This window comes from Strix aluco, chromosome 12 (assembly GCF_031877795.1).
Source record: "Strix aluco isolate bStrAlu1 chromosome 12, bStrAlu1.hap1, whole genome shotgun sequence".
In the NCBI taxonomy this organism is placed as follows: Eukaryota; Metazoa; Chordata; class Aves; order Strigiformes; family Strigidae; genus Strix; species Strix aluco.
In genome coordinates, this window is record NC_133942.1 from 11,282,996 (window position 1) to 11,303,107 (window position 20,112).

The 20,112-nt window shown below is 66.6% G+C and overlaps 4 protein-coding genes across 9 annotated transcripts; 1 reads left to right on the forward strand and 3 right to left on the reverse strand.

Moving 5' to 3' along the window:
- The first annotated feature begins 49 nt into the window (after positions 1–49).
- Positions 50–6,577, forward strand: RCCD1 (RCC1 domain containing 1). 5 transcript variants are annotated; one of them, XR_012624862.1, is made up of 8 exons: positions 50–206; positions 612–966; positions 1,655–1,776; positions 1,993–2,097; positions 2,319–2,471; positions 2,557–2,586; positions 2,822–3,040; positions 3,553–3,660. XR_012624862.1 is itself a non-coding variant. In XM_074837455.1 (7 exons), the coding sequence occupies exons 1-7, from the start codon at positions 50–52 to the stop codon at positions 2,962–2,964; spliced, it is 1,065 nt and encodes a 354-aa protein (XP_074693556.1). In that variant the 3' UTR covers positions 2,965–3,255. The 5 variants fall into 5 exon arrangements, 3 of the variants coding, with proteins under 3 accessions (XP_074693556.1, XP_074693558.1, XP_074693557.1); XR_012624863.1 differs by having other exon boundaries at positions 3,515–3,604; XM_074837455.1 differs by lacking the exon at positions 3,553–3,660 and having other exon boundaries at positions 2,822–3,255.
- Positions 3,349–11,214, reverse strand: PRC1 (protein regulator of cytokinesis 1). Of its 2 annotated transcripts, XM_074837453.1 has the most exons (15): positions 11,137–11,214; positions 10,045–10,184; positions 9,767–9,899; positions 8,813–8,935; positions 8,227–8,460; positions 7,976–8,146; positions 7,620–7,769; positions 7,201–7,348; positions 6,958–7,094; positions 6,607–6,702; positions 6,346–6,492; positions 5,863–5,973; positions 5,583–5,693; positions 4,929–5,114; positions 3,349–4,180 (listed from the first exon to the last, which is right to left on the reverse strand). In XM_074837453.1, exons 2-15 carry the CDS (start codon positions 10,053–10,055, stop codon positions 4,103–4,105), a joined length of 1,836 nt encoding a protein of 611 aa, XP_074693554.1. In that variant the 5' UTR covers positions 10,056–10,184; positions 11,137–11,214; the 3' UTR covers positions 3,349–4,102. The 2 variants fall into 2 exon arrangements, with proteins under 2 accessions (XP_074693554.1, XP_074693553.1); XM_074837452.1 differs by lacking the exon at positions 11,137–11,214 and having other exon boundaries at positions 5,006–5,114; positions 10,045–10,178.
- Positions 10,698–18,259, reverse strand: VPS33B (VPS33B late endosome and lysosome associated). Its single transcript, XM_074837450.1, has 23 exons — positions 18,075–18,259; positions 17,755–17,835; positions 17,618–17,679; positions 17,342–17,391; positions 16,953–17,020; positions 16,700–16,745; positions 16,245–16,339; positions 15,771–15,875; positions 15,269–15,365; positions 14,980–15,057; positions 14,606–14,679; positions 14,158–14,244; positions 13,982–14,072; positions 13,297–13,371; positions 12,939–13,003; positions 12,812–12,866; positions 12,686–12,732; positions 12,291–12,423; positions 11,953–12,026; positions 11,564–11,665; positions 11,326–11,401; positions 11,137–11,253; positions 10,698–10,863 (listed from the first exon to the last, which is right to left on the reverse strand). The coding sequence occupies exons 1-23, from the start codon at positions 18,168–18,170 to the stop codon at positions 10,784–10,786; spliced, it is 1,854 nt and encodes a 617-aa protein (XP_074693551.1). The 5' UTR covers positions 18,171–18,259; the 3' UTR covers positions 10,698–10,783.
- Positions 18,260–18,307: 48 nt separating this feature from the next.
- On the reverse strand, positions 18,308–20,100 carry HDDC3 (HD domain containing 3). Its single transcript, XM_074837458.1, has 4 exons — positions 19,975–20,100; positions 19,206–19,261; positions 18,887–19,127; positions 18,308–18,528 (listed from the first exon to the last, which is right to left on the reverse strand). Exons 1-4 carry the CDS (start codon positions 20,084–20,086, stop codon positions 18,326–18,328), a joined length of 612 nt encoding a protein of 203 aa, XP_074693559.1. The 5' UTR covers positions 20,087–20,100; the 3' UTR covers positions 18,308–18,325.
- Between the last annotated feature and the right edge of the window lie 12 nt (positions 20,101–20,112).

The window sequence follows — 20,112 nt, forward strand, 5'->3', positions numbered from 1 at the left end:
CCCGGGTGCCGTCTCCTCCCCCCCGTCCCGCCCCCCGTCCCGCCCCGTCATGGCGGCTCCGCGCCGCTCCTGGTTCGTCTTCGGCTTCAGCACCGAGGAGGCGGCGGGAGAACCGGGGCCGGGGCCGGGCCCGCGGCGGCTGGAGCCGGGCCCCGGGGGGCTCCGCCGCGTGTGGCCCGCCTGGAGCTACGTGGTGGTGGAGACCGGTGAGCGCCCGAGGCCGGTGCCCCCGGTCCCCGTTCCTGCCGCGGGTCCCCATTTCCCGCGCCGCTCCCCTCGGTCTATCCCGTCCGCTCCCCCCCGCTCCCTGACGCCGGTTCCCCGGGATGTCCCCTCCTTCCCCTCCAAACCCCCCGGCGGCGCTGGTCCCCCCCGGGGTGTTCCCGTTGCCCCGGAATGCCCCGTGTCCCCCCCCCCAGCGCCGTTTTCCCGGGATGTCCCGTTCGCCCACCGCGCCCCGAGGTGCCGGTTCCCCCGGGACGCTCCGTCGCCCCCCCCCAGCGCCGGTTCTCCGGGATGTCCCCTTCTCCCCACCTCCCCATCCCCCCGAGGCGCCGGTTCCCCCGGGATCCCCCCATCCTTCCCCGCTGCTCACGGCCCCGGTGCGGCAGGCGCGGGGCTGGAGCTGCGGAGCGCGGGGCTGCGGCGGCGGCTGCGGGGCTGGGCCGAGGCGCTGCCCTCCGAGACCCACCTGGTGCTGCGGGGGGCGGCGGGGGCCCGCGCCTGGCCGAGGGCGGCGGCGCTGGGGGCGGCGCCGCTGGGCCCCCCCGCCTGGAGCCGGGCGCTGCCGCCGGGGCCTCGCCGCCCCCCGCCGCTCCCGCTGCTGCCCGGAGGGTTCGCCCGGCCCCGGCCGCCCTTCTTCACCCCCCTGCCCCGGGGGGTGCGGGCCCGCCGGCTGGTCCTGGGCCATGAGCACGTCCTGGCGCTGGGCGCCCGCGGGGAGGTTTACGCGTGGGGCGGCGGCAGGTGAGCGCGGGGGGGGGCCGTGGGGGGCAGGAGGGGTGTGGGGGAGGATGCGGGTGTAGGGTGCGGCCACCCCGTGGAAGGGGTGCAAGGGAGAAGGGGGGGGTGTAGGGGGTATGAAGGGGACGGGGAGGAATGGGGGGGCAGGAGAAGGGGGGCAGCAGGGAGGGACGGCGGTGGGTTTGCCGGGGGGGTCAGGAGGGGAAGAGGGAACGTGTGGGATTAAGGATACTGGGGAGGAGTGTGCTGGGGGGGGACAGAGAGGAAGACGGGGGTGCAGGAGGGAGAACGGGGAGGATGTGGGGGATACAGGAGGGACTGTGGGGGCTGCAGGTGAGAGGATGTTGGGTGGGGGGGTCACCGCAGGGTCTGAGCCCCCCGTTAGCTTGCAGGCCTAAGACAAACCAGTTCAGGTTTCTGTAGCGTTGACTGATTAATCACCACGGTAAAATAATGAAGTGATAATTACCTGATCAGTAAACTAATCGGCTGGTAAACACACCGCCCTTTGTGCGTGTGCCCCTGCCACAACCCCCTGTCACTGGGGTCCTGGGGGCCAGGCCGGCAGCAGCAGCAGCACGGGCAGGAGGGGCTCGGTCAGGACCGTGGGCTCACGATGGGGCAGGGGGGCCCGAGGGCGGTGGGGTGTGGGTCTGTCTGTCTGTGTCTGTCCCTGTGCGTCTCTCCGCAGGCACGGGCAGCTCGGCCACGGGACGCTGGAGTCGGAGCTGCAGCCGCGGCTGGTGGAGGCGTTGGCCGGCGTGGCGATGCGGGCGGTGGCGGCCGGCGGGTGGCATTCGGCCAGCGTGAGCGGTGAGGGGCCGTGCGGGCGCGGAGGGTTGGGGCGGCCGGCAGCAGCGTATGGCCCTGGCACTCCCGAGCCCCACGTCACCGTTACCCCCGGTCCCGGGGGTGTGCGGCGCTGGGCTGTGCTGGTGCCCCTGCAGCACCCAACCGCTGCTGCAATGGGGGGGTCAGCGCCGAGCTCTGCTCCGGGGACACCCCTGATGCACTTCCCCCCTCCCGCAGAGGCCGGAGATCTCTACATGTGGGGCTGGAATGAGTCGGGCCAGCTGGCTCTGCCCTCCAAAGCACTGGCGGAGGAGCGGGCACAGGACAAGGACACGGGGGCAGGTGAGGGTGCTGCTGGTCGGGGTGGGGGCAGTGGGGGGGTGCTGGGTCCCTGCGGCGGTGCTGGCAGTTTGGTGTGGGGTCAGCAGTTGGTGTGAAGCCAGTAGCTCTGTGTGGGGATGGTGCAGCTCGGTGTGGGGCTGGTAGCTGGGTGTGGGGCCGGTGTGGCTTGAGGCTGGCAGAGCCCAGTGGCTCCGGGGCACTGAGGGTCGTCTCTTCCCCAGGGGATGCCGAGGTGACGCCGCGCCGGGAGCCGCCGGCTGCCGAGGACACCACGTTCGTTTCCATCCAGGCGTTCCCGGCGCTGCTGGACCTGCCGCAGGAGCAGGAGGTCAGCGGGGTCAGCTGCGGGTCCCGGCACACGGCCGTCGTCACACGTGAGTGCCTGGCTCGGGCGGCGCCCCGGGGTGGGGGCGGCTGATGGGGTCCGGCGCAGGCTGATGGGTGCTGTCCCGGTTGCAGGAGGCGGCGAGCTCTACACCTGGGGCTGGGGTAAGATGCCTTTGCTGGGGCGGAACGATGCCCCCAGGACCCGCTTTTGTTTTCTGCTTCTCTCCCCTCGGCTGCTGTTACTTGTGTGATGAGTTATTTCAGAGCCCCGGGTCCCTGGCTGGAGCTGGGTGGAGGGGGGTGCTCCCACATTTCTTCCCTCCGCCCCCCAAAATGCCCCGGGAGCCGAGGGCAGAGGCCCCAGGGCCGCATCGTGGCACCACTGTGGTGTCTGCAGGTAAATACGGGCAGCTGGGACACGGGGACAGCGGCAGCTGCGACCGCCCGCGCCGGGTCCAGTACCTGGAGGCCGAGGGGCTGCGGGCGGAGGAGGTGGTGTGCGGGCCCTGGACCACCTACGTCTGCGTGCTGGAGCCGTGAGGGCCCCCCCAGCCCCCCACATCCACGTGTTGGAGCCATGAGGGCCCCCCCAGCCCCCCACCATGACGGCAGCAAGGTGAGGAGCACACAGGCACACTCTGCTCCTGCCCCCCAGCTGCCAGGACCAGCCCCAGCACCACCCGTCCCCCAGGACAGGATCAGGCCGGGTTTAGTCTGGGTGAGCTGAGCTCACCCTGGAGCTGGGCTGGTGCCTGACGCAGCCGCACGAGCGCTAAGGGCGACCCTGGGAGAGGCTGAACACATTTATTACATAAACTTTCTGGTAACGGCTGCGGTGGTGATTTGTGCTGTGTACAAAGGACGTTCCCAGCTTCCCCCAGCCCCCCTGGCCAGGCCCCCACAGACACAGACACAGACAGCAGTGGCTTTATACACATAAACTTATTATTTCCATCAACAGTATATACAGAGTTACAGAACAAGGGGACAGAACCTGGAGAATAAATAACAGCAAGTGGGGGACTGTAGTGATAACAAGGTGCAAATCAGTCATGAGCAGGGACAGACACAGACATCTTTGCTACCAAAGGTGCATGTGGGCTGAAGCGCTGGGCTCGCTGTCCCCAGGCCTGCTGCTCCCCCTGCCACTGTGGGAGAGATGAGACCCTCAGCCCCACGCCCAGCCTGCAGCAGGGGTGAGCCCAGTGCTCTGGGGCCAAGCAAAGGCTCTAAAACCAGCTGCCGCCTCAACCAGGCTGCTGCGCTGCCAAGAAAGGGAGAGGCTGGTGCCTGACAGCTACAGAAATGGAGGAGAAGAGCCCTCAGGTAGGTCCTGTCTGTCCCAGAGCACCAACGCTCACCCCAGGGGGCTGCAGCCAGAGCCAGCCCCCACTGCTGCACTATCCTAACATACCCTAAACATGACTGTGTACTCAAATCTTTAATCACAAACATTAGCAAGAATTACCTAAATAAAAGCAAGTATTTAAAAGTGCCCCTTTCACACCCTACCCTGGCAGGCAGGACCCCCCCACCCCCCCAGAGCACCATGCTGGCCCCAGAGAGGTCTGGGACCCAGGTAAATTAATCCTGGAGCTTTGGGGGCGTGGGGGGAGGTCTCTGCCTGAGCAGCAATCTCTACAAAACTACGAGCAGGGGGAGCCTAGGGGTCCGCGCATCAGCAGAAGGCGGTGGTGGTGGTGGAGTTCAGGACACGGGAGCTGCTGTCAGATCTGGAAGCCTTTGAAAGTTCGCGCTGTGGAAAGAAGAAGTGGGAGAGGGGTGTGAGGGGGCAGAGGGCAGAAGCAGGAGGAGCTGCTGTCCGTGAAGCCCCCGGCTGGGAAGCAAAGAGGCTGCCCAGCAGCAAAGGCAGCAGGAGGGCAGGGACAGCCCTGCCCCGCTCCTGGAGAGAGGGTACACAGAGCAGGAACCTGCCTCATCACAGACAGGCACCTTCCTGCCCCGTGCACGAGCCCGGGGGAACCCTCAGCACAACCCCGGGCACACGGGGCCACTCTGCCCAGCACTGCCCCGACGTCGGTGCTTGGGAAGAGCAGTGGCTGCTGAAGGCAGCAAAGCCCCATCCGTCAGCGGGAGCAGCCTCTGCTCACCCAGCACAGAGACCCGCAGGAAAGGGGGGGCCCTTGGTCCTGATGCTCAAGCAGCTGGAGATAGACCCACCTCGCACAGCGGGGCTGTTCCGGGGGTCCCGGGCCACGCACGGCTTTACCCGGGGCTGGGGGGTGCCCCCCACATCAGCGTTTCTCTTGCGTTTGCTCCCCACGGGGCTGCTCAGGGCCTTTGACACGAGCAGTGCTTGGCCTCAGCCACTAAACCTCTATTTTTTAAGTTCTTGATAAAGAGCCAAGAGATCCGCCACGCTGTGTGGGGACAGTGGGAGGGCTGCAGGGAGCTGCAGCCCCGTGGGGGGCTCTGGGGAGGGCAGGGAGCACAACCCCTGTGCTGCCTAGCGAGGGGAGGTGGGTTTAGAAGAGGTGAATTACCGCAAACTCAGAATAGGTGCTGGCAACAGAATTAACGCTGTGGTTACGCTGGGCAGGGGCTGCGGGAGTGCACCCACCGCTCAGGGTGGTTCCGTTCAGCTGGGACATGTTCTCCTTGTTCCTCTCCTGGTGTCCAGGACGGGACGGCTTTGCCGGCAGGCGGCTGGGGGTCCGGGCCTGGCCAAACTGTGGGAGGAAGCAACAGTTAGACAGGACACAAGAACCAAGTGGAGCTTAGGGGAGCTGCGCTGGCCTCGCTGCCTGTCACTCTGCGACACTCAGGGAGGTTCAAGCTCCAGGATCCCTCCAGGGCCAAATTCTGATCCCAGAAATATGCAGCACCACACCCACAATTTGAAGGAACCCCCAAGCTGCAGGCTCAGCACAGAGGTATGCTAAAAAAAAAAAATATAATTCTGTGCTGGAGGAAGATTTCCTGGGTGCTGTTACTACCCTCCTCCTCCCTCAGGTCCCAGAAATTCCCCACCAGGCTCAGCCCAAGGCTATGGACAAAGAGGGGCTCCTGCACCCCAGGAGCCTGGCAGGGCGGTGGCAGAGCAGAGCACAACAGCAGTCAGAGCTGAGCTGTCCTGGCTCACCCCTCTCCTCCCCAGCCCACCCCGCCGGGCAGGGGCTCCCCGGAAAGCTCCTGACCTTCCCTCCAGAAGGTGGCAACCGCGAGGTGGGTGAATGGTAGATGGTTCCCCCAAAAGCCAAGCGGATGGTGCTGTTGGGTGTGGCGCTGGAGATGGAAGTGCCATTGAGCTGAGGGGAAGAACAGAACATGCGTCAGGCAGGGAGGAAACCGGCGGCTGCACTGCGCCAGGGGAACCAAGGGACCCTGTCCCCGCTCCCCTCCCGCCCCGCAGCACCCCACATCTCCCCGGACCCCGCAGGGTCCCAGCACGTCTGCGCTGCTCTGCACAGAGTTTACCTTCCTTGCTTTGCCAGGCGTGTGGGGGCCGAGCACCCGGCGCTTGATGGCTGTCTGCGGGGTGCTTCCGTACATCATCTCCGTCTCGATCTGGCGGCTTTTCTTCAGTTGCTGCAAGAGATCCGCGGTCACCAAGGCGAGCAGAGGAGCCGGGGAGCGGCCACTCGCTGCTGGTTGCCAGGGGAAGGGCCGGGTGGTGGCAGCGGGCGATGCCCCGCGGGCAGCGCATGGCCAGACAGCCGCGATGGCAACAGATTTACAGGTGTCCAGAGCCACCCTGTGGCTCCAGCACAGAGAAAGGGGCTCAACACAGACACTGACAGCAATGGACACCAGTCCCAGCGTCAAAGAAAGGCGACCGCGCACAGAGCCACTCCCAGGTGGAGTGTGAGAAGGCCGAGAGCCCCGGGCAGCGCTGGGGGGGTGGCTGGGGCAGCTCCCCCACCCGTGCCAGGCAGGGCCAGGAGGCAGCTTCACACTCACCCGCTCCTGCTTCTGCTTCTCTTTCTCCAGGTGGTACAGCTGCCACTGCTCAGTCACGTACTCCATGAAGTGCTGTCCCTTCACCAGGAAAGCCCCCTCAAACTCTGCCTCCCAGGCCTGGACTCTGGTCTCCAGCTCCTCCTGCAGCTGGTGGGGACACAGGGGCAGGGTGAAGGCTGCCCTGAGCACTGGCATCTCTCCCTGGTCAGCGCTACGCTGGCCTACTCGGCACTACAGCTTCTTCTCCAGGGCCGAACCTACCTTGGAAAGGGTCTTCTGCAACCTTGCTCGCTGCTTCTCTTCTTTCAGCAGATTTCCCCCACGGTTGGTGAAACGACTGGGGTCAGTTGCTTTCCTCTAGTACAGGAGGGAGGTCAGGAGACGCCCAGACGGTGCCCAGCCTCAGCCCGACAGACACCCCGCAGGACAGAGGCCCTGGAGGAAGCCACCCCCGCCACAAACCACACCAGCGCTCTCGATACAGCACCCCATCCCCTCGCCGATCCACTGCAGTTTCCTGCTGCCTCCCTGGTCTTTCCCAGCAGCACTTTGCACACAGGAGTGGTGGCGTGTGCTGCCCGGAGACCCAGCGCGTTCCCGCTCGGACAATACCTCCAGCTCCAGGAACAGCTTCCAGCTCTCCTCCCACTTCTGGACAGCCTCAAACAGATCTTTGTGTGTTTCGTAGTAGCTCTTCATCTTCCCCACCTCAGCATCGTGCAGCTCGAGCAGGGTCTCTGTGTAGTCCTCTGGAGAGGGTACAGAGGCAGGTTGAGGAGCAGCTGGATCCCCACGCCCCTGGGAGCCAAGGGCAGCCCCTCTCCGGGGAGTCGGCGAGCAAGAGCCAGCACCCACCATCATAATAGGGGCTGAAGCCTTCCCGCTGCTCCTGACTGTAGAAGCATTTGTCCCAGTAGCCAGCCAGCTCTTCCCGGATTGCCTGGATCACAGATTTCATGTTCTGCAGCTTCAGCTCCTCCAGATGGTCGACTTCCAGCTGCAGCTGCCAACGAGATCAAAGCACACACTCAGAGAAGGCAGCGCAAGAAGAAGATGAGCAGAACAGGATTTATCTTCTGTAGAAGCTACTTTCTAAGATGAGGCAGTCACCAGCACCAACTCCCAGGTCCTCCACCCGCAGGGGCAGGATTTATCCTGCTCACCTCGCACCCAACTGCTGGAAACGGCTCCTCGGCTCTGGCAGAGCCCAGAGGGTGAAACCCTGAGCTGCCACTCCCAACCCTCCCGCTCCAGGGGTGTGGGATGGTCCTTACAGCTTTCCTGGTTTTGGCTCTGGACCCAGCCACGTGCACGGCAGAAGCCTCTCTCTCCTCCACAGGAACCTGCAGCCTCTCCCAAAGCGCAATGATTCTGGAGCGCAGCTCTGCGCACACAGCTTCGTTCAGGGACCGCTGGCCTTCCAGCTGCAGGGGGAGAGTGCAGGGTCAGCGCCAGCGCAAAGCCACTCGCTCATCGTCCATGATCTCCCTGCAAAAGCTCCCGAAAGGATGTTGAACACCCAGGCTGGTTGGAGGCCAAGCAGTTGCTCTCGACACCACGATGCTGACTGCTGCCAGGACCCTTCACCAGCCCCGAGAGCCAGCGGCACTGCCTCAGTGCGCCAGCGTACCTGCTGCAGCAGATCCTGGAGGGCAGCAAGGTTGTCCTTGGACAAACAGAAGGCTTCCTCATCCTCGCACACCACGTCCCGCTCAAAGCTCGTGTCTGGAGTGTGGTCCAGCTCCTCCATGAGGAGGATGATTTGCCGCTTGCTGCTGACAAACTCTTCCCGCCTTTGCTCCTAGAGGCGACAAGTGGCATTAGAAACCGGCAAGCGCCACGCATGCCGCCCTCAGCAAGATCCTCCCCCCCTCCGTGTACCTTCTCAGTGGCCAGGGAGGCCAAGTGGCGCCTGTACCGGTCCAGGTCCTCCAGGCTGGGCACGGCGTTGCTGTCGATGCAGAAGGGGGTTGTGCAGAGGATGTCACACAAGTCTCGATCTTGTTCTTGCAGGGTTTTCAGCTCATGCTTCCTGTCCCTTTTCTGCTTTAACATCACTTCCACACGGGTCCGCAAATTCTTCTCCATCTGCAGAATGGTACTGTCTTCCTCTGCCTACAAGAGTCCAGACATCAGCTCTCTTCTCCACAGCTCTCGCAGACCTGACTCGCATAATTAGGCTTCTTAAATGAAGACTGGAGACACGGGCCCTAGTTCTGAGCAAGATGTTCCCCAGGAAGGTGCAAACGCAGCACCAACACACAAAATGAGATGCTGCAAGGCACCCGACCTCCTCACAGCCATCGCCCAACACCCAACCCGCAAGGAGCCACAAAGCCCTCGGCTCTACCAAGCATCAGGAAAAGTGGTTTTGAAGAGGTGTTTGCCTTGTGAGCTCCGGCCTCATAAGATGCCTGGGCAGAGGCTGCTGCCAGCAGGATCCTGGGAGTGAAAAGTGATACCTTACCTCGAAGGGGTCCAGCTGGAGCTCCCTGCAGAGGGTGTCAAGCTCCTTCCGACACAGGGCAATGCTCTTCAGGAGACGCTCCTTCAGGCTCTCCTCCTCTGCCACCATCATGTCCAGGAGACTCTGCGGCACAGGTGGGGTTAGGGACAGGCTGCGGGGCGAGAAGGGGCCGCACACGGGAGCAGGCAGGCGGGGGAGGACCACAGCCCCAGACCTGCTGCTGGGGCTGAGTGAAGGCCCAGAGGAAGGGGTCAGCAGCAGGGGGTGCCCAGCAGGATTGGGGGTAGCACAGAGGCACGGCAATGTCCCTGGGTGCTCCTGACCCAAGCGGGGACCTCCCATCTAGACCCAACTAGCCCTGAACTCACAGCCTAGCCCAGGGGGGCCCCGAGAGGGAACTCTGGGCGAGCTCAGGCCAAGCTGTCCTGGCCCTGGCCCTGGCCCCAGCCCCGGCCCAGAGGAGCTCCCGCTGCAGCCACAGGCCCAGCAGCAAGCAAGTGTGGGGTGGACAGCAGCTCCAGGGACACCCCCCAACTCCCCCCGCGGACCCCCCTACCCCCTGGGGACGCCCGCACCTCGCACAGACCCCCCTACCCCCTGGGGACGCCCGCACCTCGCGCGGACCCCCTTACCCCCTGGGGACGCCCGCACCTCGCGCGGACCCCCTTACCCCCTGGGGACGCCCGCACCTCGCACGGACCCCCCTACCCCCTGGGGACGCCCGCACCTCGCGCGGACCCCCTTACCCCCTGGGGACGCCCGCACCTCGCGCGGACCCCCTTACCCCCTGGGGACGCCCGCACCTCGCGCGGACCCCCTTACCCCCTGGGGACGCCCGCACCTCGCGCGGACCCCCTTACCCCCTGGGGACGCCCGCACCTCGCGCGGACCCCCTTACCCCCTGGGGACGCCCGCACCTCGCGCGGACCCCCGCACACCCCCCGCTCCCCTCACCTTGATGTGCTTCTTGACGACCTCGGTGCGCTCCAGGCGCTGCTCCTCGGGGATGCCGATCTCCTCCCAGATGTCCCGCAGCGCCGCCATGGCCCGGTTCAGGCACGACACGGCCTCGGCCGCCAGCACCTCACTGAGGGCACCGGGGCCCACCGGCCATCAGCGGCCGCCAGGCGGGGCGCGCCCACACCCCCTCCGCCCCCAGCCCGTGTCCCCGCCGCCCAGCCCGTGTCCCCCGTCCCCCGCCGCCCCCGGTCCCGGTCCCGGTGCCCCCGTACCTCTTCCTCATGGCGGCCGCCCCGCTCCGCTCTCGCTCTGGGCTCGCCACTCGCTCCGCCGATTCAAACTCGCCTCCCGGACGCGTATTGGCCGCAGCAAGCACCCGCCTCAGCACAAGGGCCCGCCTCAACACAAGCGCCTGTCTCAGCACAAGGGCCCGCCTCAACACAAGCGCCCGCCTCAGCACAAGCGCCGGCCGCAACCGTCGCTCAGCCGCACCCTCTCCGCCAGGCTCTGCCCAACCACCGCCCTCGCGGCCGGCCCCGCCCCAAGCCGCCAGCCAGCCAATGGCAGCGAAAAGCCTTCGGCGCCGCTAACCAATCAGGAGCGAGGCCGGTGCCGCCACGGGTAACGGGCAACTCCGCCGCGAGGCGGGGTGGGCGCGTGCGCGCGTCATTTGACCAGGGGGGCGCGTGCGCGCGTCATTTGACCGGGGGCACGCGGCGGCGCGCGCAAGGCCACACTCTCCGGGCAGTGCCTCAGCCACGCTGCGCATGCGCCCTGCTGGCGCCGGAGGCCCCGCCCCCCAGTACAAGGACCGCCCCAACACCGGGACAGGGACCCCCGGCCCCAACCTCCCTCCCCACACAGACGCTGCCCCCGCGGGACCCCCCCGGGCCGCAGCGCCGTGACGGAGCCGGAGCCGGGTGGGTGCCAGGACAGATGTTTATTGGCACAAGGGGGGCACGGAGGGCGGCAGAGCCCTCCCCAGCCGCCGCCCCCCAGCCCGGCCGGGCCTCAGGCCTTGGCCTCGATCATGGCCTCCATCATGCGGGCGCTGTTGGTGATGGCCGTGGTCAGGAAGATGAACTTGCACCCTGTGGGAGAGGCCCCACCAGTGCCCCGCCAGCCCCGGCTGCACCGTGGGGCAGAGCTGGCGCTCACAGAGCAGTTCCCAGCTGAGGGAACGCCGACCAGGGGGGCCCACGGATCTCACCCACCCCCTGCTTCCACACAGCTTCAGCCACGGCTGACACCCTGCATGGCTGCTGCTTGGCTTTACACTGTGGCTGCGGGAGCCCCCCCGCTCCTGCCTGCTCACTGCCCCTCGGCGGGCAGCGGCCCCCCCCCCGTCCCACTGCGGCTCCTACCTCTCTCCTTCCCCAGAAACCGCAGGGCAGCGATTTCGGAGAAGGTGCAGCCCCCCAGGAAGACGGCGAGGACGACGCGCTGGGACTCCCAGGCGGGGTTGTCCTCCACGGCGCTGTCTGGAGGCGGCAGAGCGCTGTCGGACCCACCGGCCCCAGGCCCACCCGCCCCCAGCCTGACGCTGGTGCTACCTGAGACGGAAAACTCGTTGCCGTTGAGCAGCCGCACGACCTCCTCCAGGCCCAGCCAGCCCCGGCGCTCCAGCACCTGAGGGACAGGGCAGCAAGTCAGGCCCAGGTCAGGCTCAGCAGAACCCGGAGGGAGGCAGTGACCAGCAGACGAACGCCACTAGCTGCAGCCCCAGGTGGAGGGACCCCCCAGGGCTCGGGGGGATGCCCACAGTGCTCTGCCAGCAGCAGACGGGCTCACCTGCTCGATGATCTTGCAGCTCAGGGGGATGTAGGCCCCACTGAACACATAAGCCATGTCCCGAGGCATTTTCAGGTCGTACTCTCCGTCCACCCGGGGGATCTGCAGAGATGTGCGATGCTCAGGGTATGGGACCACTCAGGGCCCCACCAACCCCCTCAGAGGCACCAGTGGGTGAGGAGGGACAGACCCTCAGAGCAAGCCTCTGCCACGCCCTGCCCACACCTGCAGCCTGGGCAGACTGTGCATCCGAGTGCCAGGGACAGAAATGTCACCTCTGACACCCCAGTACCTCTCCTCCTCCTCAGGACGGGGGCCACAGAGCTGCCCTCCCCAGCAGTGACCCCCTGTCCCGGGGAGAAGCCCCCCCGCTGCCTGTGAGGACATACCAAGCCCAGCTTCTTGCTTATGGCTCGAAAATTGCTCTTCCTGGCCAAAGAATTAAACGCATCTGTGATCTTTCCTGGAAAAGAAGACGAGGAGAAACAGCTCAGCGCCTCTGGCTTTGTCTCAGCCCATCCAGCTGCAGGCTGGGCTGAGGCGCTGCGCCGAGCTCTAGGAGAGGGCCCTGCTCGCAGCTGCATCGCTGGGGACGTGCTCTGCGCCCGCAGCGGCCACGTTTGCCAGGTGCTTCCAGCCAGCTCTGAGGCAGCAGCTCCCGACAGGGCAGGTCTGTCTGTGGGCTGCCCCCAGCCCAGGGGACGTGCGGGGCAGAGCTGGCTCTCACCTGCGGCGCGGTCCGTCACCAGTTTGCTGACTTTGCTCTCCACGGCAGTCAGGGTCTCTCCCGCCGCCTGCTCGGTCAGCAGCCCCACGCGCTTCAGGTTGTGGAAGGTCAGCAAGTGCTCAGGCCCATAGCTCTGGGGAGGGGGCAGCTGGCTCAGTGCAGAGCCCCAGCTGCCAGCAGGGGGCTGCGTCCGTGGGGAGGCTGCTGAGAGCAACCCCGCGGGCAGGGGCACGGGCAGACGGGCAGAGCTCAGGGCTTGTGCAGAGCCTGGGGCTGCCCTGCCGAGCCAGCCCGAGCATCCCTGGGGGTGCTGCTGCCCAGCGCCAAGCCACAGCAGGGAGGGGAAGCCCCGTCCAACAGGACGCTGGCGCTGCTGCGGGCCTCCAGACGCTCACCTGCAGGTACTGGGTTTTGAGGGAGCGGTAGTCTTTGGGGATGAGACCTGTGGGGAGCACCGGGCTGAGCTCAGCACCAAGGCTGGGGGGACCCCGGTGCCGCCCCTGCCTGCCCCGCGCGCTCACCGTTCTCCGTAATGGACAGGAGGCACATCAGGCGCAGGCTCTCGATGGGGGATACCTGGGGGGGGAGCAGGTCGTGAACCCCCCACCACGGGACGGGGCGGCCGGAGCATCTCCGGTGCGCTCTCACCTGCCGGTCGATGTGCTCCTCGATGAAGCTGGTGCTCTCACGCACGTCGACACCTTCCAGCAGAGCTGTGGCGGGGACCAGCCAGCGTCACTTCGCTCGCCCCCAGGGCTCTCACCAGGATTCTGGGCTTGGCCGCCCTCCCTGAGCCCCAGGGAGTGGGGCAGGCTTGTGATGCTGGGCCCCCCACCCCATCCCAGCCCTCTGAGGATGCAGCTTGACCCTATTTAAGACCTCGAGAACCCCCTTGAAGGACTGCAGTCACACCAGGGGCACCCAGGTGCAAGGCTGCGCAGGCCTGGGGCAAGCAGGTCAGGGCAGAGGGCAGGGAGCAAGGATTGGGACAGGGGACAGCACTCACAGTGCTCAGCCTTGATCATCTCCTGGAAGTCCTGCTTGGTTTTCTTCTTCATGATGGACTCGCAGGCACCAATATCTGCGTCACAAAGAGAATCACAGAATCATCAAGCTTGGAAAAGCCCTCGAAGATCATCCAGTCCAACCATTAACCTCACACTGACCGTTCTCAACTCCACCAGATCCCTCAGCGCTGGGTCAACCCAACTCATAAACCCCTCCAGGGATGGGGACTCCACCCCTGCCCTGGGCAGCCCATTCCAACGCCCAACAACCCCTTCTGGAAAGAAATACTTCCTAAGAGCCAGTCTAACCCTGCCCTGGCGCAGCTTGAGGCCATTCCCTCTTGTCCTGTCATTTGTTACTTGGTTCAAGAGACTCATCCCCCCTCTCTGCACCCTCCTTTCAGGTAGGTGTAGAGGGCAATGAGGTCTCCCCTCAGCCTCCTCTTCTCCAGACTAAACCCCCCCAGTTCCCTCAGCTGCTCCCCATCAGACCTGTGCTCCAGACCCTGCACCAGCTTCGTTGCCCTTCTCTGGACATACTCAAGGTGCCGCTCTGGGGGTGTGACAAGCCCCACGTATCGCTTGTCATTGCCCCCCCCCCCCAACCCCCAGCTTCCCCTGGGAGCCCAGGCAGCTGACGCGCGCAGGCCTCTCCCTCCCCGCTGTCCCGGCCGTGGCTCCTACGCAGGCTCAGCAGGCGATGCTCTTGCTTTAGTCCCTTCAGTTCCTGGGAGACAAAGTTCTTCATCTGCTTGATGTCCATGCCGCGGCGCCGCTGTGGGAGACAGAGCACCCAGGGAGGTGACAGGGCTGCGTGGGGACAGCAGGGCAGGTGTCCCACGCCCTGGGGCGATGCTTACGTCGTACTGTGCCTGCAGGTTACGCGACTTCTGGCTCAGGAAGCCAAACACGCTGGAGAAGTGCTCGTTCCGAATCTGGCTGAAGACCTGCGGAGAGCACCACGGCCGTCAGCGCTGGGCATGCGCCCCACACTCCCCTGTGCCAGCGCGGGAGCCCCAGCCCCTGAGCCAACACTTGCCACCAGCCTGAGCAGGGTGACGAGGGGATAACCCCCCCAGGGCGGTCAGTGCCCCAAAATACCGACTGGCCGGCACCACGCACCCCGCAAGCAGGGACCCTGCCCATGCAGACCACGTTTCTCTGGTCTTTATGCCCTGACCCATCCCAAACATGTGCTCCGAGGCCCAGCAGCTCCCGGCTGCTCCTGGCTCAGGCTCAGGGAAGGGGAAATGCCCCATTCAGCCTCCTCCCGGTGCCACAGGGGACCTGCTTCCCCCGAGGACTCACTTTGTCCTGGGCATTGAGCAGCACCTTAATACTCTTGTCAGAAGAGGTGACGTCTGGCCCAAAATCCACACTCCCTGCAGAGAATGATGAAGAGCTGCTTTGCCCCAGCACTAGTGACACCCCCAGACACATCGGCCCTGCTGCGAAAGGCAGCAGAGATGGGGGATGCCCACCCTGCTGCTTGGTCAGACCAAGGGCCATCATCATGGGCAGCCTCCAGCAGCACCCAATGCTGGGACCATCCCCGCAGGGAGCAAACTCGGGGCCGCAGCACACAGGCCCTGGCTCTGGCAATGCCGGGCCCAATCCCCGGAGCCTCTCACCAGGCGGGTGCAGGGCCCCGTACCACCCTGTCACCCTCCCGGGCAACCTACCGCACTTGATGCGGAAGGTGTCGTCCACCAGCCCCTCATACACCACCTGGGAGCACAGTGCTGTCACGTAGTCCGTGTCTGCAACAAGAGACGGTGTCCAGGCTGCCCTCCTGCTCCTCCTGCCTCCCCTGCCCAACACGGCCCTGCCTGGCCTCGACCACTGCAGCCAGCCGCCCCTGCCTCCTCCTGCTCCCTGCCTGGTTCACCAGATCCTTCTCCAGGCGAGCTGACAGCCAAGCTGCTCCTCCTTGCCCAGCCCTCGCCCACTGCCCACCTCGCTCCAGCCTACCTCTGTCCATGAGGAAGACATTGCCAATCTCGGGCTTCCTGCCCGGGCCGTCGCCCTCGCTCTCCTCCTCCAGGTCCCGCCACAGCTCGTAGCTCATCTGTGACAGGCAGAGTGTGGCAGAGCCCAGGGGAGCAGCCCCAGGCTCCCCCCAGCACCAGCCCCTCCTGCACCGCTGTGGTCCAGTCAGGACACGAGCCAAGGGACAGGGACAACCTGCAGACCTGGGGCCCAAGCGCTTCCCCCTACAGGGCAGGGGGAGCTCCACAACACCCCAACGAGCAGCAGATGCTGTGGCGGCTGCCCCTGCCCAACCTCAGCACAGGCAGCACTGGCTGTGGGACGGCAGAGCCCCCCACAAACCTGCCGAGCCCCCCGGAGCTGCCTGGAACAAGGCAGCAGCATGGTGTACCCTCTGCAGTTGGTGGGGCTGGATTCCCTGCAAGCCGTGCCCCTTACGGGGAGCCGAGGGGGTTCCCTGCGCTCCAGCCGAGCCCGGCCGTACCTTGGCGCACCGGCCGATCCCGTAGGCCTTGCCGAAAGGCCCATACAGGGAGTTCAGTAGTTGCAAGGCTCGGGCAACCGAGTTGATCCAGCGGTGATCTCCCTCCTGCAGGGACGAGGAGACATTGGGGAGCGGGTCCAGGCTGGGTGGGAAACAACTGCCACGTCGGGGAACATGGCTGGAGATGGAGTAGGCCTGGGCTCGGCACTTCCAGAAGGAACGTGCACAGGAACGAGCCGGGATGCCCCAGAGCTGCTGGGGAGGGAGCAGAGGAGGGGGCAGCGCGGGGGGGCTGCGTGCAGAGGAGGGGAGGCATCACTGCCCCTCAGAGCAGCCGCCCCCAGCAAAAGCCACCCTGGGACAGCAGAAAGGGCCTGCAGTGAGGGCTGAGGACAGCGAGATCAAAGCTCTCCTGTCTTGAGCCCCAGACGAGCAGGGACAGGGCTGCCACCCCGCAGGGCAGCATCCACTGACCAAGAAGTAGTCGCGGAAGAACTCGGGCAGCTCCATGCTGATGATGTCTTCGTCCAGGGGCAGCAGGTAGAAGGACCATTCATCACAGGTGACATCTGCATTTGGGACAGGGAAAGGTGACAGTTGCCCAACCCGCAGCAGGAACAGCCCCAAGGATCACACCAGCCCCACAAACGGGGGTGAGGGGAGCAGAAAGCCGGGGCCTCCCTGCAGGGCTCCGTGGCAGAACCCTCCCTCCTCCCAGAAGACAGAGCAGAGGCGCCAACGCTGCGGCATGCGCACACCTGCCTGCAGGCAGCAGCCAGGCTGAGGGGAACCTGCGGTTCCTGCCCACGCTCCAGCCCTGCCAGCACAGGGATCCCAGTACTGGGATTCAACTGGGATTCTGCAGCCTTAGAGCTACCGTGAGCCAGCCCTCGGGGAGGGGAAGGGGCCGGCGCCGCAGCTCCACTCACCACCAAAGACTCCCTCTTCCTCCAGCACCATCTCACAAGCATAAAACTGGAAGAGAAGGAGAGACCCTCAGGGCCCAGCAGAAACGATCTGGCGATGGAGCGGCCCAGCTCATTCCCAGGCATCGCAACATTTGGTTTTGATTAAACATTTCTGGATTAGAAATGAAGAACTTTTGGTGTCTGTAGAAGGGTTGGCATGCTGGGCAGACACAGAGCAACAGGGTAACTGGCAGCAGAGTGTGGCCAGACTGACCTTTTGGGGGCTGAAGATAATCTTGTACTTCCTGCTCCTCCCCGACATCTTGTCAGCATTGACAATATCTGTGGACAAAAAACACGTGGACTCTGCAAAGGCTGCCCACCCCCTGAACGGGCACAACTCCTCTTGTCTGATGAGCTCCAGGGTCCCACACCTCACAGGACCCCAAATACCCCAGGCAGTGAGAAAAACCCTGGGCGGGGAGCCCGTCTGCTGAGGCTGTGACCTCGCCGAAAGCCCTTCTCAAGCCCACTCGACACCGGTAGCCCAGAGCAGCGACCCTCAGCCCACGGGATGCTCCCCACACCTGCGTGTGCCCACAAGGCAGCCGCAGCCCCAGCCTCGTCAACAGCGGGTGACAGCCAACAGCCCCTCGCACTCACCGGCGATGTACCGCATGGTCTTGATCCGCGGCCGGACGAGGAAGCAGAACCTGCAGTCACAGAGGGGAGGCAGAGGCCCCTTATGCCCAGCCCTTCCCTGGCCCCCTTCCCTCAGCAGCTCTGCCCTGGGACCCGTCTGGTCCAGCAGAGCCGAATCCTGAGCTGGAAGAGGCACAATCCCCCCCATCTGCCTCCCGATTCCACCAGCCTGGCCCAGCTTTGGGGAGGCTGCAGGCCCGGTGGGCAGCCCGGGGGCTGCTGCAGCGGGGGACTCACTGGTCGCTGGTGCTGAGGGCTGGCCGGCTCTCCACCTTGTACAGCTTGTCCACCTCGTGCTGCTGCAGGGAGAGGTCGGGGCGTGAGTGGGCAGCGCAGGCAGCGCAGGCAGCTGCCCACCCCAGCCCCCGCGGTACCTTCAGGATGGAGACATTGGCGATGCGGTCCAGGGGGCTCATCAGGTCGGCCTCGATGAACAGGTCCTTCTTCCCGGGGAGCTGCGGGCAGGCGGGGCGTGGGGCCAGCGCCCCCTCGCTGCTCTCTGGCTCCCACCCCGACGGCCCCGGGGGCTGATCCCGGGGCCGAGAGCCCCCCCGCCGCCCCCGCTCCCGCCGCATCTCCAACCCCCGTCCCCGGTGCGGGATCCCCCCGGGGTGCGGGCCGCCCTCGCCGCCGTCCTCCCAAGCCTCGCCCGGCCCCCCCCGCCCCGGGCGGTTCCCCCCGGCCCGGCCCGGACCTGCTCCAGCAGGTAGATGAGCTGGTCCCGCGCCAGCCGCTTCAGGATGCCGAAGTCGGGCGGCTCGGGCACGTCGCGGCGCCCGGCGAAGGCCATGGCGGGGCTGCGGGGAGCCGCAGGGGGCGACGCGGCGCCCGGAACGCCCGAATGCGGCCGCGGGCCCCGGCGGAACCCGGCGGCGGAACCCGCGCGCCGGAAGTGCCCGGCGCCATGGCAACACATGGAGGCGGGGCTTCCAACTCTGCGCACGTTTATTGGCCGGCGCGCTCCACCCGCGGCTCCCGCCCCTCCCGGTCCCCGGTGTCGCCGCCGCTCCCCGGCGGTCCCAGGGTCAGGCCGCGCTCCTCGAAGAGCCGCTGCAGTGCGGCCTCCAGCGCCGGGCTCGTCCCGCGCAGACCGGCCACCACCCGCGCCGCCCACTGGAAATACTCCTGCACGCGCTGCGCCGACCACCCTGCGGGGGGGACACGGGGGGCGATACGTCACATCCGGCCGGAACCTCCCCGGGCCGTGTCCGGGCGCTGCCCGCAGAGCTGCGGCCCCCACCGGGAAGCGGCTCCCCGAGCCCCGCCGAGTCTCGGCCGAGTGGCTCCGGGGTCCTGCGCCTCTGGTGCCGCCGCCCCCGCCGCCCGGTGCTGCCCCCTCTGACGCCGTGACACCCCCCGGGCCAGGCCCGGAGCATGACCGAGGGCTCCCCGTGTCCCCCAGTGCCGCGCAGGGAGCGGGGGGCAGCCCAGCGCTCGGGGGAGCCCCCTCCCAGGGCTGTCACGGTAGTGCCGGTGCCACCGGCCAGGCCCCGGTCCCGGCTCTACCTTGCGGGGTGCAGCGGTTCAGGTCACGCAGGTTGTAGAGCTTGTCGGCCAGTTTGACCAGTTTGGCCCTGGGGCTGCTGCCGGGTGCCCGCTCGATCTGCAGGCGCTTCCGCTCCATCTTGGGCAGCGCTTTGTCATCCGTCACCTCCTCCACGACATGCCTCACCTCCTCCCCAAACCGCTCCTCGATCTCAGAGAAGGTGGTGTCGGTATCTTCCACCGTGTCGTGCAGGAGGGCGGCCTGGGACGAGGAGGGGATGGGTCGGGGGACGTCGGGGGCCAGGCCCCCGCCGCGGCAGGGAGTGGGCAGGGTGTTTACCTGCAGCACGACGATGTCAGTCACACCAGCCTCGTGGGCCAGGATCCTGGCTACGCCTGCGACGCAGAGCAGAGGGGTGGGATGGGGGTGCAGGTGGGGAACAGACAGCCCCGGGACAGGGCAGCGGCTCCCAGAGGCAGGGGGGACGGGTGGGCACTGGGCAGTGAGGAGGCCCCTGAGATATGCCCTGGGCCAGGCAGTGCCTGGGGCAGGGGGGACCCTGCGAGCACATCCTGTGAGGTGAAAGGCTCAAGCTGGGGCTGGTGGCTCACAGGAGTGCTGGGGGGCCGTAGGAAAAGTGCTGGTGGCTCGCAGGAGGGGGCTGGGGGGCTCGCAGGAAGGGGCTGGACTGGTGGGAAGGTGCTGGGGGCTCGCAGGAAGGGCCTGGGGGCTTGCAGGAGGGGGCTGGGCTGGTGGGATGGTGCTGGGGGCTCGCAGGAGTGGGCTGGGCTGGTGGGATGGTGCTGGGCGATCAAAGGAGAGGGCTGGGGGCTTGCAGAAGGGGGCTTGGGGCTCGCAGGAAGGGGCTGGGGGCTGTGGGACAGGGACCCCTGGGCCTGGCAGGGCGGCAGCATTGGGGGAGCCCCCCCTAGGCGAACAGGGGCTGGGGCAGGGGAGGGGACCCCGGGGGGCTCAGACCCGCGGGGGTGGGCAGTGCCCGGGGGGCGGCACAGGAGAGGGGGCCTGGGGCTCCCGGGGGCGGGGGGGGGGTGTCCCGGCGGTGCCCCGGGAGCGGGGCGGGGGCGCGGGTGCCGGCGGGGCTCCGCACCGATGGGGTGGTTGATGAAGGGGGTGCCCTCGGGGTCCTTCCGCCGCTGCCCCTTGTGCTTCCCGGCCGCGAAATCCGCCGCCTCCAGCAGCGCCGCCGCCTCGGAGCCCATGGCCGGCGCGGCGGAAGCGGCGCGGC